The sequence below is a fragment of the Heptranchias perlo genome, chromosome 39, assembly GCF_035084215.1.
Source record: "Heptranchias perlo isolate sHepPer1 chromosome 39, sHepPer1.hap1, whole genome shotgun sequence".
Taxonomy (NCBI): domain Eukaryota; kingdom Metazoa; phylum Chordata; class Chondrichthyes; order Hexanchiformes; family Hexanchidae; genus Heptranchias; species Heptranchias perlo.
Window position 1 is genome coordinate 13,270,313 of NC_090363.1, and position 16,037 is coordinate 13,286,349.

General features: G+C 47.3%; 1 protein-coding gene across 1 annotated transcript; it reads left to right on the forward strand.

The window, feature by feature from the left end:
* Positions 1-1,898: 1,898 nt before the first annotated feature.
* Positions 1,899-14,184, forward strand: LOC137305257 (E3 ubiquitin-protein ligase TRIM39-like). Its single transcript, XM_067974108.1, has 6 exons — positions 1,899-2,522; positions 7,177-7,272; positions 7,362-7,595; positions 7,888-7,910; positions 8,009-8,124; positions 9,305-14,184. The coding sequence occupies exons 1-6, from the start codon at positions 2,127-2,129 to the stop codon at positions 10,669-10,671; spliced, it is 2,232 nt and encodes a 743-aa protein (XP_067830209.1). The 5' UTR covers positions 1,899-2,126; the 3' UTR covers positions 10,672-14,184.
* Positions 14,185-16,037: the final 1,853 nt, after the last annotated feature.

Below are 16,037 nucleotides of genomic sequence, written 5' to 3' on the forward strand. Positions count from 1 at the left end.
CCTGTGATCTTCCTTGCTCGGCTATTCCAAGGTATTCGTCTGCTTATTTTAAATCAATATAGTGAATATAATTTTACACCTGCACATATTTCCTGTCGCTACAAATTCACATTTCTAACAGAAACTGCCTATGTAAACATGTCACGCTTGTAATTACACCCTCCCCTTGCTGACCTACATTGGCTCCCGGTCCGGGAACGCTTCAGTTTTCAAATTCTCATTCTTGTTTTCAAATCCCTCCATGGCCTCGCCCCCTCCCTATCTCTGTCACCTCCTCCAGCCCCTACAACCCTCTGAGATCTCTGCATTCCTTTAAGTCTGGCCTCTTGCGCATCCCCAATTTTAATCACTCCACCATTGGCGGCCGTGCCTTCAGCTGCCTCAACCCTAAGCTCTGGAATTCCCTCTCCTCCTTTAAGTCGCACCTTAAAAGCTACCTCTTTGATCATAGGAACAGGAGTAGGCCATTCAGCCCCTCAGCCCCTCGAGCCTGTTCGCTACTCAGTGAGAGCATGGCTGATCTGTATCCTAACTCTATTTACCCACCTTGGCTCCATATCCCTTAATACCCTTGGAGTTCAAAAATCTATCGGTCTCCGGTTTAAAAATTATTAATTGAGCTGGCATCTGCTGCTTTTTGTGGGAGAGGGTTCCACACTCCTACCAGCTTTTGGTCACCTGTCCTAATGTCTCCTTATATGGCTCGGTGCCAAAATTGCCTGATAGCGCTCCTGTGAAGCACCTTGGGAGGTTTTATTGCATTAAAGGCACTATATAAATGCAAGTTGTTGTTGTTTAATATCTGATCTCCACTGATTTCAGCCACAGTGCTGTGGGGGAAATAACTTTGGGCTAATTGCCCCAGGGATCCATGAGATGAGAAAACAGCCAGGGTCAATGTGCCTGCTCATCATTCAGTGACTCCTGCGGACACAATGTGAGGACGTGAATCAGACCCGGAGTTAATGGTCCCAACAGTGGCTACGAGAGCAGGTCAGAGGCTGGGTATTCTGCGGCGAGTGGCTCATCTCCTGACTCCCCAAAGCCTCTCCACCATCTACAAGGCACAAGTCAGGAGTGTGATGGAATACTCTCCACTTGCCTGGATGAGTGCAGCTCCAACAACACTCAAGAAGCTCGACAACATCCAGGACAAAGCAGTCCGCTTGATTGGCACCCCATCTACCACCCTAAACATTCACTCCCTTCACCACCGGCGCACTGTGGCTGCAGTGTGTACCATCCACAGGATGCACTGCAGCAACTCGCCAAGGCTTCCTCGACAGCACCTCCCAAACCCGCGACCTCTACCACCTAGATGGACAAGGGCAGCAGGCACATGGGAACAACACCACCTGCACGTTCCCCTCCAAGTCACACACCATCCCGACTTGGAAATATATCGCCGTTCCTTCATCGTCGCTGGGTCAAAACCCTGAAACTCCCCTCCTAACAGCACTGTGGGAGAACCTTCACCACACGGACTGCAGCGGTTCAAGAAGGCGGCTCACCACCACCTTCTCAAGGGCAATCAGGGATGGGCAATAAATGCTGGCCTCGCCAGCGATGCCCACATCCCATGAAAAAAAAAAGCTATCCAATCATTATTCTATATACAAACCATTTGAACTGCGAGGTATCTGTTGCTGTCTCTGGGTGGGATAATTTCTATATGCTGTGTAACTCTAATGGATCCTTTCTGAGATTAATGTTTGGTATTTACGGTGATGTGACTGTTTTTTTTTTCCTGCCCGAGTATCATTTGTGCTTTGACACCAACTTTTAAGGTGCAGTCATATTAAAGGAGCGTGGGCTGAGCGGGACTGAGCAACACAATGAGGAAGTGCAGTTTGGATCGCATTGGGGGCGGTGTTGGGCTGAAATTGTTGAACATTCGCAAGAGTTTTCGGAACCCAATCTGTTCCTGAAGTGACGAGAGCCTGAGACAGGATTAACGTTGCCTGTTCTGTCTAACAGGTGCTGACTGACCTGCTGTGTGTCTCCAGCATTGTCTGTTGCCCTTTTGAAATCGTGTTTGGAATATCTCCTTTCAAGTACAGAAAGCGGTGCGTTGTTATATTTTGGTGATTGAGGGTTAAGGTGAAAGTGAAAGTCAACTGGGGAAGATGGCTTTGAGTTTCAATGAGAGTTTACTGTGCTCCATCTGTATTGAGCTCCTGAATGATGCGACCACCCTGGACTGTGGGCACAGTTACTGCACGTCCTGCATCACCGAATACTGGGACAACCAGCACCCCAAAGTTTCCTGTCCCGACTGCCGGGTGAGCTTTCCACGCAGGAGCCTGAAGGCGGTCCACGCCCTGAGGAATGAGGTGGAGAGAATCCGGGGGGATCAGGCTGCGAGGCAGGGCCGGCGGGGAGATCAGTGCCGGCAGCACGGCCGGCCGCTCACCTGGTTCTGTGAGACTGACATGAAGGCGATCTGTGCGGAGTGTGGAGAGGGAGCAGCTCACCCTCAGCACACACTGAGGGCCATCAGTGACGCTGTTACTGTTTACAAGGTGGGGGTTACATTTCAACATTAGTGTGATGTATGTCTGTGTTTAAAGTGTGTATATGTGTATGTCTGTGTTTAAAGTGTGTATATGTGTATGTCTGTGTTTAAAGTGTGTATATGTGTATGTCTGTGTTTAAAGTGTGTATATGTGTATGTCTGTGTTTAAAGTGTGTATATGTGTATGTCTGTGTTTAAAGTGTGTATATGTGTATGTCTGTGTTTAAAGTGTGTATATGTGTATGTCTGTGTTTAAAGTGTGTATATGTGTATGTCTGTGTTTAAAGTGTGTATATGTGTATGTCTGTGTTTAAAGTGTGTGTAAAAGTGTATGTCTGTGTTTAAAGTGTGTATATGTGTATGTCTGTGTTTAAAGTGTGTATATGTGTATGTCTGTGTTTAAAGTGTGTATATGTGTATGTCTGTGTTTAAAGTGTGTGTAAAAGTGTATGTCTGTGTTTAAAGTGTGTATATGTGTATGTCTGTGTTTAAAGTGTGTATATGTGTATGTCTGTGTTTAAAGTGTGTATATGTGTATGTCTGTGTTTAAAGTGTGTATATGTGTATGTCTGTGTTTAAAGTGTGTGTAAAAGTGTATGTCTGTGTTTAAAGTGTGTATATGTGTATGTCTGTGTTTAAAGTGTGTATATGTGTATGTCTGTGTTTAAAGTGTGTATATGTGTATGTCTGTGTTTAAAGTGTGTATATGTGTATGTCTGTGTTTAAAGTGTGTATATGTGTATGTCTGTGTTTAAAGTCTCTACATATATGTGTGTGCGTGAGATACAGTATATGTGTGTATATTCTGAATATATGCATGAGTGTGTGATACATGATATGTGTATATATATATTCTGTACATATACATGTGTGGTTGATACAGTATGTGTATGTGTATATTCTGTACATATACAGAATATGTGTGTATGATACCATATGTGTATATTCCGTACATGCACACATGTGTGATACAATGCATGTGTACATTCTGTACATATACATGTGTGCGTGATACTGTATATGTGTATATGTGTATTCTGTACATATATGTGTGTGGTTGATACAGTATGTGTATGTGTATATTCTGTACATATACAGAATATGTGTGTATGATACCATATGTGTATATTCTGTACATACACACGTGTGTGATACAACATATGTGTACATTCTGTACATATACACATGTGATACAGTATATGTGTATATGTATATTCTGCACGTGTATATGTGTGATACTTTATATGTGCATGTATATTCTGTGGATATACATGTGTGTATGTGTGATACAGTATATGTGTATATTCTGTACCTATACATGTGTGTGATAGAGTATATGTGTATGTGTATATTCTGTACATACAGAATCATAGAATCTTACAGCTCAGAAGGAGGCCATTCGGCCCATCGTGCCTGTGCCTGCTCTTTCAAAGAGCTGTACAATTTAGTCCCACATCCCAGCTTTTCCTCGTAGCCCTGCAAATCAGTCCTCTTCAAGTACATGTCCGATTGCCTTTTGAAAGTTCCTATGGAATCTATTTCCACCACCCTTTCAGGTCGTGCGTTCCAGATCTTAACAACCCTCTGTGGAAAAAATCTCTCCTCATTTCCCCTCTAGTTCTGTGCCAATTTGCCAATTATTTTAAATCTGGTTAACGACCCACTTGCCAGAGGAATCAGTTTCTCCCTATTTGCTCCATCAAAACCCCTAATTATCAGGTCTCCCCTTAACCTTCTCTGTTCTAAGGAGAGCAATCCCAGCTTCTCCAGTCTCTCCACATAACTGAAGTCCCTCATCCCTGGAACCATTCTAGTAAATCTCTTCTGCATCCTCTCTAAGGCCTTCACATCCTTCCTGGAGTGCGGTGCCCAGAATTGGACACAATACTCCAGCTGAGGCCTAACCAGTGTTTTATAAAGGTTTAGCATAACTTCCTTGTTTTTGTATTCAATTCCCCTATTTACGAAGCCAAGTATCCCATACACTTTCTTAACCACCGCATCAACTTGCCCTGCCACCTTCAAAGATTTGTGAATATCCATGTGCGTGTGTGATACATTATGTGTATATTCTATACATGTCCATATGTGTGTGATAGAGTATGTGTATATTCTGTACATATGCATGTGTGCAATACAATATATGTGCATGTGTATATTCTGTACATGTCCATGTGTGTCTGTGATACAGTATGTGTATATTCTGTACAAATACATGATACAATATATGTGTGTGTGTATATTCTGTAAGCATCCATGTGTGTGTGATACAGTATGTGTATATTCTGTACCTATCCATATGCGTGTGATACAGTATATGTGTATACTCTGTACATGTCCACACGTGTGTGTGATATAGTATATGTGTAGATTCTGTATATGTCCATGCGTGTGTGTGATACAGTATATGTATATATTCTGTACATATACATGTGTGTGATACAGTACATGTATATATTCTGTACATATACATGTGTGTGATACAGTATATGTGTATATTCTGTACATATACATGTGCGCATATGGCCTTACAATGTGCTAGCTTTGCTCCATTTGTAGCATTTGTCCCTTTGGGACAGAAGATTGTGGATTTGAGCCCTCCTATCAGGACCTGGGCTGATAATGCATTGTAGAGGCGCTGTCATTTAGATGAGATGCTAAACATCTTTCAACAACAACTTGATTTATATAGTGCCTTTAAAGTGGAGAAAGGTCCCAAGGTGCTTCACAGAGGGATAAGGGGAAAAAATAGATGCTAAACCAAAAAAGGAGATATTAGGGAGGGTGACCAAAAGCTTAGACAAAGAGGTGGGTTTGAAGGAACAGCTTAAAGGAGGAGCAAGGTGGAGGGATTTAATGGAGGTGTTCAGGGAAGGAATTATTGAGCAGGGGGTCTAAGCATGGCCATCAATGGTGGGGTGAAGTGAGGAAGAGGTTGGAGTCAGAGGAATGGAGAATTTGGGGAGGAGTGGGGGGGGGCAAAAGTTACAGAGTCACTGCATATTGAAGTGATGCTCAAGCTGTTGGGTTGGTATCCTGGGAGGTCAAATCTCTGTGTCAGCTGTGGCTCAGTGGGTAGCACTCTCGCCTCTGAGTCTGAAAGGTTGTGGGTTCAAGTCCCACTCCAGATCCTTGAGCACCTAATCTAGGCTGACATTCGCAGTGCAATACTGAGGGAGGTGCTGCATTGTCAAGAGGTGCCATCTCTCAGATGAGGCATTAAACCGAGGCCCCATCTGTCCCTCTCAGGTGGATGTAAAAGATCCCATGGCCACTATTTCGAAGAAGAGCAGGGGATTTCACCCCTGGTGTCCGAGTCCAATATTTATCCCTCAACCAACAGATTATCTGGACATCATCACATTGCTGTTTGTGGGACCTTGCTGTAGGCAAGTAATATTTGCACCAGATAAGTGCCAGGCAATGACCATCTCCAACAAGAGAGAGTCTAACGACGTCCCCTTGACATTCAACGGCATTACCATCGCCGAATGCCCCACCATCAACATCCTAGGGGTCACCATTGACCAGAAATTTAACTGGACCAGCCATATAAATACCGTGGCTATGAGAGCAGGTCAGAGGCTGGGTATTCTGTGGCGAGTGACTCACCTCCTGACTCCCCAAAGCCTTTCCACCATCTACAAGGCACAAGTCAGGAGTGTGATGGGATACTCTCCACTTGCCTGGATGAGTGCAGCTCTAACAACATTCAAGAAGCTTGACACAATCCAGGACAAAGCGGCCCGTTTGATTGGCACCCCATCCACCACCCTAAACATTCACTCCCGGCACACAGTGGCTGCAGTGTGTACCATCCACAGGATGCACTGCAGCAACTCGCCAAGGCTTCTTCGACAGCACCTCCCAAACCCGCGACCTCTACCACCTAGAAGGACAAGAGCAGCAGGTACATGGGAACAACACCACCTGCACGTTCCCCTCCAAGTCACAAACCATCCCGACTTGAAAATATATCGCCGTTCCTTCATCGTCGCTGGGTCAAAATCCTGGAACTCGCTTCCTAACAGCACTGTGGGAGAACCTTCACCACACGGACTGCAGCGGTTCAAGAAGGCGGCTCACCACCACTTTCTCAAGGGCAATTAGGGATGGGCAATAAATGCCGGCCTCGCCAGCGACACCCACTTCCCATGAACGAATAAAAAAAAAGGCTACAATACAACAGTGACTACAATTCAAAAGTACTTCATTGGCTGTAAAGCACTTTGGGACATCCTGAGGTCATGAAAGGCGCTATAGAAATGTAAGTCTTATAAGGTAGGGAGAGGCGGAGGGATTTAATTGGCGGTGGGGGAGGGAGGTGGGTTTAGGGGAGGAATTCCAGAGCGTGGGGCCTAAGCATCTGAAGGCACAACAGCCAATGGTGGGGTGAAGTGAGAAAGTGTGGCTGCACAAGAGGTTGGAGTCAGGTGGATGGAGAATTGGGGGAGTTGTGGGGCCCGAGGATATGGAGTCTGCCTATTTAGAATCATAGAGCGGTTACAGCACGGAAGGAGGCCATTCGGCCCATCGAGTCCGCGCCGGCAATTGATGTTGAAGCTGTAGGGTTGGTGTCCTGGGAGGTCAAATGAGCTGACGTGCCTCTCCGTCCGAACCCACCTCGTGGTTTTATTTGACCATGTCCTGTTTGACTGTAGGGCGAGCTGAAGGAATCTTTGGACAGACTGAAGGAGGACGAGGAAGTCATCAACCGGGTTCAACTTAAACAAAAACACAACATTTCAGAGATCGAAGTAAGTTCAGGAGGTGTTGCTCTCACTGTTACTGAGCTACTTGTCCCCACGCTTTCCACTGTAAATATTCGGCTTTCCCTCCTGTGCAGAAAGTCTATGCGTCTGAGATGAACCACATCGAACAAGATTTCACTGAAATGAGCCAGTTCCTCAGAGCAAAAGAGCAAAGACTGGTGGAAGAACTGGAGGAAAAGAAGGACGAAATTGTGAAAAGGATGGAATTAAGATTGGGGGAAATCCAGGAATGTCTGACATCCACTGGAGCGGAAATCGTAAAGAGGGAGAAACAGATGGAGGAACAAGACAACTTTATATTCCTGCAGGTATAGAGGTGGAGAGAACGGGGCTGAGAGTTACAGATTGGTGTGTGTGCGCGTGCGTGTGTGTGTGTGTGTGTGTTTGTGTTACGTGTGTGTGCATGTGTGTGCATGTGAGTGCGTGTGTGTGTGTGTGTATCAAGGATCTGGTTTCAGGCTCATGTTAATTGCTTGCCAAAATATAATTTCAACCACCTACTACTTAAGCAGTCAATCAAACAAACTATGTGATATGTCTAGACAGGGTAACTAAATCTTTTAATGTGGGTTCAACTAATTTTCTTTTCTTTCTTTGAAGGAATTCAGTTTTCTAAGGCAGAGGTATGTATTTTATTTTAGCCCTGGAAAAACGCCCAAGAGATTAAATGTTGGGACAGCTGCTTCACTTCAGAGGTGCTAACGTGTTTTTATATGTACAGGCCTCCGGAAGACTTTAAGGCACCAGGTGATATATCTGAAGATCTCTCCTTGGAGATATTAAAAGGCCCTTTACAATACAGCGTGTGGAAAGAATTGAGGGACGCCATCAGACCAGGTGAATTGTTAGAAAGAAAGTAAGGCTTGCATTTATATAGCGCCTTTCATGACCTGGTTTGGTAACACGGAGCGATCGATTGCCATTTGGAGAATGACTGCAGCAAGAAGGGTCATTTCAAAAAGCATTCTGAGATCTTGAGGCTGATCAGTCTGCCTCCCTTCCCTCCCCTCTCCCCCTGACTGACTGGCAAGATGGCCTTGATGTATATGAACCTGCCCTCAAGATTTAGTCATGGGTCCGAAACCAGGCCAGAATGGCGGTCCCAAGTTCTGCTCCATCTTATTTCCGGCAGCAGATCGGGGATCCTGGGATTTCAGGGCATGATCCCATTATTGCACTGCTTTAAGATTGATGGGTAGAAATCTGAACGGTTGGAATGAAGAGCTGGATAATGGATCAATCTTAGGAATGTCAGGGTGTAAACACACAGCTCCGAAATCTAGGCCCTGAATTTCGGCGGGGATAACGCCATTCACCCGTCCTACCAACGGCGAGAGACCGGGAGAATCCCTACGGAAATTCAGGATCCTGGGGCCTGGAGATTGCTTTCCATGGAAGAACCGTCACTCAACTCAATCCAACCAATTTGGAGGTTAACCCAGTCCAATCCACACTTAATGGTTCACTGCAACTTTCCCAGATTATCGTTAGTCTGAGCCAGGACCTTACCCGAGGGCAAATGAGATCAATCCATTCTTACTGATCCTGCTATTCCCTCCTCATCCCCTTATGTTGCTCCGACCAATGCTCTAGATCATTCTGCTGGCTCAGATGTCTGCAGGACAGAATTCTGGTGGTTGGACGGATTCTAGGGGTGGGTGGATTCTGGGGGGGCGGGTGACTGGTTGGCTGGTGGTAGTGGGCTGTCTAGCTGGCCCACTTCAAATGGGGGCAGGCTAGCCTTCGATGGCTGACTGCCCCAAGTCTCTGCTCTGCTGTTCCCAGTCTCTAATCCACCTCATCGAGCGCTATAAGCATTTGGTTCTCTCTTAAATTTCTGATGTTTATTTTGATTAATCTAAAAGTTGTTTCTGTTCTACTCTCCCTAAGATATAAATGTGTGACAATCAATTGATAATCATGTTGCAGAAATTGACCTTGAGGTGTCATGGAATTTTTGGTGGCCTTGAATAAATGATGTCTAATATCTTCTTGATCTATTTCTGTTTTGTTACAGGCCCTGCCTCGCTGACTCTAAACCCTGTCACGGCAAATCCGTGGCTTACTTTGTCTGAGGACCTGACAAGCGTGAGACATGGGAGTGAGGAGCAGCGATTCCCTGACAACCCTCAGAGATTTGACCTGTGTCCCTGTGTCCTCAGCTCTGACGGATTCACATCGGGGAAGCACTACTGGGAGGTGAGAGTGGGGAACAAGACCACCTGGACTGTGGGGGTGGCCCGCGAGTCAATCAACAGGAAGGGGGAAATCATACTATCGCCTTCCAATGGATACTGGGCGGTGGGACTGAGGAACGGGTCTAAATACAAGGCGTTTACCCCATCGCTGACTGATCTCTGCCTGGATATGAAACCCAGGGAGATTGGAGTTTACCTGGACTATGAGGGAGGACAAGTATCCTTTTATAATGCTGGTGACATGTCCCATCTTCACACCTTCAGTGACACATTCACTGAGAAGCTCTTTGCTTTCTTCAGTCCAGGGTTGAATCATGGCAGTAAAAATGCTGAACCCCTTCAGCTGCTTCACTCGATCGTTACAAATCCCAACACCGAGGAGGATGGAACTAGTTCCTGCCCAGATCTTGAAAGGGAAGATGCAACAATCACCACTTCCAAGGGGAATGCTGTCCACTTGGATCGGAGAGTGTGGCAATGGGCTTGGCTGTGCTTTGGCTTATTGGTCTTACTGGGAGCCGCCTCACCAGGAAACGCTAATTTCACGGAGATATACTTGGTGTGTTGTAGTATGCTGGGATTTGTTGGTTTATGCTGGTCGCTGCTGGATAACAAAAGTCTTGCAGGGATTTCCTGGGTGTACTGCGGCGTACTGGGCTACGCTGGGATGTGTTGCTTACTGCTGGCTCATGCTGGACTTGTTGGAATCTGCTTGGTTACGTTGAGCTTACTTGGGTTGTGTGTTGCTTCAAAAAGTTACATTGGGCCGCTCTGTGTGGTGCTGAGCTATGCAAGCCTTGTTGGACTATTATGGTTATTGGACAATGATATTTGGATGTGGTGGGTCTGCTGTGGCTTGCTGGGGCATGCTGGCTCATGCTTGTCTTCGTTAGGCTATGACAATGGTGCTGAGATTTGCTGGTGGTGTTGTGGTACAAAGGGGTACGTTGGATTGTGTCTTCTACTGGTGAGCTTTTATGGACTTGTTGGTTTATGCTGGATTACAGTGGGCATCATTGGGCTATGCTTGGCTCTGACAGGCTACGTTCGGAACCATTGGATTACGGCTGGCTTGCTGGGCTACAGTGGCGTATGGTGTGTCTTGGTGGGCAACGCTGAGCTTTCTGCAGTTACACTGGGCGTCGCTAGTTTCTCATGGTCATGTTGGTCCTATTATTCCCACTAAGTTTGGTTTGTACAACTACCCTGCCCTTGAGTTCTACGCAGATTGATAAACCTGTACTGTCCATTGCTTTTTGCCAACCTAAACCACAACTACATAAACATGCAGTGGGACTTAATCTGGACCTTTACTCCGTATCTCTGGACCATCTGTGTTCCTGCCTGTGACCATGTGCTTTCTCAGCCAACACCAGTTGTCCTATCATTCAATTTCTAAATTTGTTGGTGAAAGTAGGACCAGCCATCTTTTAAGAGATTCATCCCTTTTACGTTTTCTCTCCAATTTTCTCTCCTTTCTTTTAAAAGACTAATGAAAAAGTATTTTTGATTACAATTTCTGTCTCTCTCTGTCTGTGGCCCTCGCTGTCTTGGTCTGTCTGTCTGTGGCCCTCGCTGTCTCTGTCTGTCTGTCTATGGCCCTCGCTGTCTCTATCTGTCTGTCTGTGGCCCTCGCTGTCTCTATCTGTCTGTCTGTGGCCCTCGCTGTCTCTATCTGTCTGTCTGTGGCCCTCGCTGTCTCTATCTGTCTGTGGCCCTCGCTGTCTCTATCTGTCTGTCTGTGGCCCTCGCTGTCTCTGTCTGTCTGTGGCCCTCACTGTCTCTGTCTGTCTGTGGCCCTCGCTGTCTCTATCTGTCTGTCTGTGGCCCTCACTGTCTCTGTCTGTCTGTCTGTGGCCCTCACTGTCTCTGTCTGTCTGTCTGTGGCTCTCATATCTTCTTTATACCTTTCTCTCTCAGCCCCTCGCTAGCACTCTCCACTGCTCTCCGCTTGCGCTCTGCCTCTCTCGCTCTCTGATCCGTCTGTCTTTAGTCTCTCTGGGCATCGGACACCCTCGTTTCAGATGTCCAAAAATTTCAATTTAAACCAGAGATTAAAAATCTTGAGTAAGGTCAGATTGCCTGAAGCATAATTTCAATATTTAGTAAGTGACAATATTTAAGCTCAAACGTTGCAGAAAAGAGACCACAGAAAAGTTATTACAGGTTCATGTTGGAACATAAGGTGAGGAAGAAAGTTATATAGCAGGTTGTGTGAAGAACGTAGCACTAGAAAACGAAGATTGCCACTGAAAGAAGAAGACTGCTTCGGACTCCCGAGGAGAGACTCCAAAAGCTTGAACCAACATGTAAAACCATCGGGATTCACCGCACAGAAGGAGGCCATTTGGTCCATTGGGGGTGATTTTAAACCCCAAAAACGGGTGGGTTGGGGGTGGGCGGGAGTTGAAAATAGTTGTTTTTTTGGGACCGCAAAATTTTCGGACTTTGCATTCCCAGTGTGAAGCCTGGACTTTTCCGCCCCGACGTTAAACCCGGAAATAAAGCCGGGTTGCGGTCGCGACCCAAAAAAACAACTATTTTCAACTCCCGCCCGCCCCCAACCCACCTGTCCTTGGGGTTTAAAATCACCCCCTCTTGACGTAGCTTTTCCCAATTCAACCTGTCAAAACCCTGAAGTCATTGTGGCAAAAGTGATGTATATTTCCAGTGCTTTCTTTAAAACTCGCCGTTGTTCCAGGGAGTTTAAAGGGCGCGGTAGAGCCAGGTTTTGGCAGCAGGCCTGCTCTAAAACAATGTTTGAAGGTATTTTTTGATGTGGGCCCTCCCTGCTAACGATCTTGAGAGAGAGTCTAACACGCAGTCCTGCAAGTACGCGCAGATTCTGTGATTGGTTCAGTTTGCCGTGAATTTGAGAGGTCAAATATTCGAAATCCCAGGGGTCCCAATTTCCAGGATCTATTAAAGGAAAGTGGTGGTTTGTCCAAATGAACAGTTGGCAGTTAGCAGAGAGGCGAAGAGAAGATTTGACCATCTCAGAAGAGACAGGTTGAGAAACCTGAAAGAGAGAGAAATACACTGGCAGTAAAATTCAACCTCGGCAGAGGCACAAAACTGGTGGTTGCGGATCACCCGCCTGTTACGTGCCCCACCAATTACGTGCCCCACCAATTATGCGCCCCACCCGTTACATGCCCACCAGTTATACACCGCTCCCTATCATGCGCCCACCCGTCATACGCCCCCCGTCATACGCCCACCCGTTATACGCCGCCCTTCATACACCCCGTCATACGCCCCCCGTCATACGCCCACCCGTCATACGCCCACCCGTCATACACCCCGTCATACGCCCACCCGTTATACGCCGCCCTTCATACACCCCGTCATACGCCCACCCGTTATACGCCGCCCTTCATACACCCCGTCATACGCCCCCCGTCATACGCCCACCCGTCATACGCCCACCCGTCATACACCCCGTCATACGCCCACCCGTTATACGCCGCCCTTCATACACCCCGTCATACGCCCACCCGTTATACGCTGCCCTTCATACACCCCGTCATACGCCCCCCGTCATGTGCCCACCCGTTATACGCTGCCCTTCATACACCCCCCGTCATACGCCCACCCGTCATACAGCCTCCCGTTATACAACCTCCCGTCATACATCCCGCCCGTCATACGCCCACCCATCATATGCCCGCCCGTCATACGCCCATCTGTCATTCATCAACCCGTCATACATCCCGCCCGTCATACGCCCACCCATCATACGCCCGCCCGTCATACGCCCACCCATCATACGCCCGCCCGTCATACGCCCACCCATCATATGCCCGCCCGTCATACACCCCTCCCATTCACCTTTACATTTGAAGTCAACGGATAGGACAACCAGGCAGGTGTGCAAAAGGCAGCTAATACACTACTGCCCATTACTTGCCCCCTGCTGGAGTTAAGTTTTACTCCCCCTGCGCACTTCAAAATCATTTTTAAAAGTTTAGCTCAGTTCTGCTTTATTAATTATTTTATTATACTTAAAGACTTCCTACGGATGGGTATATAACTGTCGTATCAAAACCTCGCAATGCTCTCCTGAAGACAAATTTAAACATACACGCTTTTGAAGGCTGAAGTGAGATCTGAAGGAAAAGTGAGGTGATCCAGTACCTTAGAGCAAGTATCAAGCAGGGTTTGATGCTCGTTCATCCAGATGCTGCAGGAAAATCTTACCAGATCTCAAAACAAAGATTGATCCTCTTGATGATTTGGGACTCACCCATGAGTGATCTGAGATATGAGTCAAAACAATCTCCAATACAAAGGTTTAAAAAGACCCAAAAATGTAACAGAGAGAGACACTGATCTGTTTCGATATATAGTTACCTGATCAAAGCAATCCTGTGTCTTTATATTTCATCCAAGCTAACATTTAATGCTGGAATTATGAGTTGTGTTATACAAACTACAAGAGTTAACTGTGCAAAACTCATGCTGTAACCCTGCAAATTGCCTCTCACTGTTTTGATGTGTTAGATCGAACCCAGCTTAAGCTGTGCAACTTGTGAAAAACAAGTTTATTCCTGTGTTTATGATGATTTGATTTGTGTTGCTTCATGCTAAGTATTAGGTGACCTTGGAGACTGAATGTTGCAATGGAGGTGCTTATGATTAATATGCCCACAGCTGGAGTGTTGTACATATACTGAAATAAAGTACTGATTCCGAGGGACCCAGAGTGTTGTGCAAAGTTCTTGAGGAATACTTAGTGGATTAGTGGCCTCCATGAACTTAAGCTCATTCTGCTGACCTTTTCCTAACTCGCACCAAGTCCCGTTCACCCATCACTCCCTGTGCTCGCTGACCAACATTGGCTCCCGGTCCCCGAACTCCTCCGTTTAAAAAAATCACATCCTGGTTTTCAAATCCCTCCATGGCCTCGCCCCTCCCTATCTCTGTAACCTCCTCCAGCCCCGCAACCCTCCGAGGTCTGCGCTCCTCCGACTCTGGCCTCTTGCGCATCCCCGATTTTCGTCGTTCCACCATTGGTAGCCGTGCCTTCAGCCGCCTCGGCCCCAAACTCTGGAATTCCCTCCCTAAACCTCTCCGCCTCTCTCTCCTCCTTAAAACCTACCTCTTTGGCCAAGCTTTTGGTCACCTGTCCTAATATCTCCTTATGCGGCTCTGTGTCAAATTTTATTTGATAATCGCTCCTGTGAAGCGCCTTGGGACGTTTTACTACGTTAAAGGCGCTATATAAATGCAACTTGTGTCTGTTTTAGATTGCTTCTCATAACTGTCCATTCCACAGAATCCTGGATTTCTTTTCTATTGCTCCCATCCCGCTGTTCCACAAACTCCATCTCTTTGGCTCTCCCATTCCACAGATCCCTCCTCTCTCTCCCATTCCACAGATCCCTCCTCTCCCATTCCACAGATCCCTCCCCTCGTCCCATTCCACAGATCCCTCCTCTCTCCCATTCCACAGATCCCTCCTCTCTCCCCATTCCACAGATCCCCCCTCTCTCCCATTCCTCAGATCCCTCCCCTCTCTCCCATTCCACAGATCCCTCCTCTCTCTCCCATTCCTCAGATCCCTCCTCTCTCCCATTCCACAGATCCCTCCTCTCTCTCCCATTCCTCAGATCCCTCCCCTCTCTCCCATTCCACAGATCCCTCCTCTCTCTCCCATTCCACAGATCCCTCCTCTCTCTCCCATTCCACAGATCCCTCCTCTCCCATTCCACAGATCCCTCCCTCGTCCCATTCCACAGATCCCTCCTCTCTCCCATTCCACAGATCCCTCCTCTCTCCCATTCCACAGATCCCTCCCCTCTCCCATTCCACAGATTCCTCCTCTCTCTCCCCATTCCACAGATCCCTCCTCTCTCTCCCATTCCACAGATCCCTCCTCTCTCCCATTCCACAGATCCCTCCTCTCTCCCCATTCCTCAGATCCCTCCTCTCTCCCATTCCACAGATCCCTCCCCTGTCTCCCATTCCACAGATCCCTCCTCTCTCCCCCATTCCACAGATCCCTCCTCTCTCTCCCATTCCACAGATCCCTCCTCTCTCCCATTCCACAGATCCCTCCTCTCTCTCCCATTCCTCAGATCCCTCCTCTCTCCCATTCCACAGATCCCTCCCTCTCTCTCCCATTCCACAGATCCCTCCTCTCTCTCCCATTCCACAGATCCCTCCTCTCTCCCCATTCCACAGATCCCTCCTCTCTCTCCCATTCCACAGATCCCTCCTCTCTCTCCCATTCCACAGATCCCTCCCCTCTCTCCCCATTCCACAGATCCCTCCCTCTCTCCCATTCCACAGATCCCTCCTCTCTCCCATTCCACAGATCCCTCCTCTCTCCCATTCCACAGATCCCTCCCCTCTCCCATTCCACAGATCCCTCCTCTCTCCCCCATTCCACAGATCCCTCCTCTCTCCCATTCCACAGATCCCTCCTCTCTCTCCCATTCCTCAGATCCCTCCCCTCTCCCGAGTGCCTCAGATCCCTCCTCTCTCTCCCATTCCACAGATCCCTCTCTCTCTTCGCCATTCTCACAGATCCTCTCCTCTCTCTCGAGA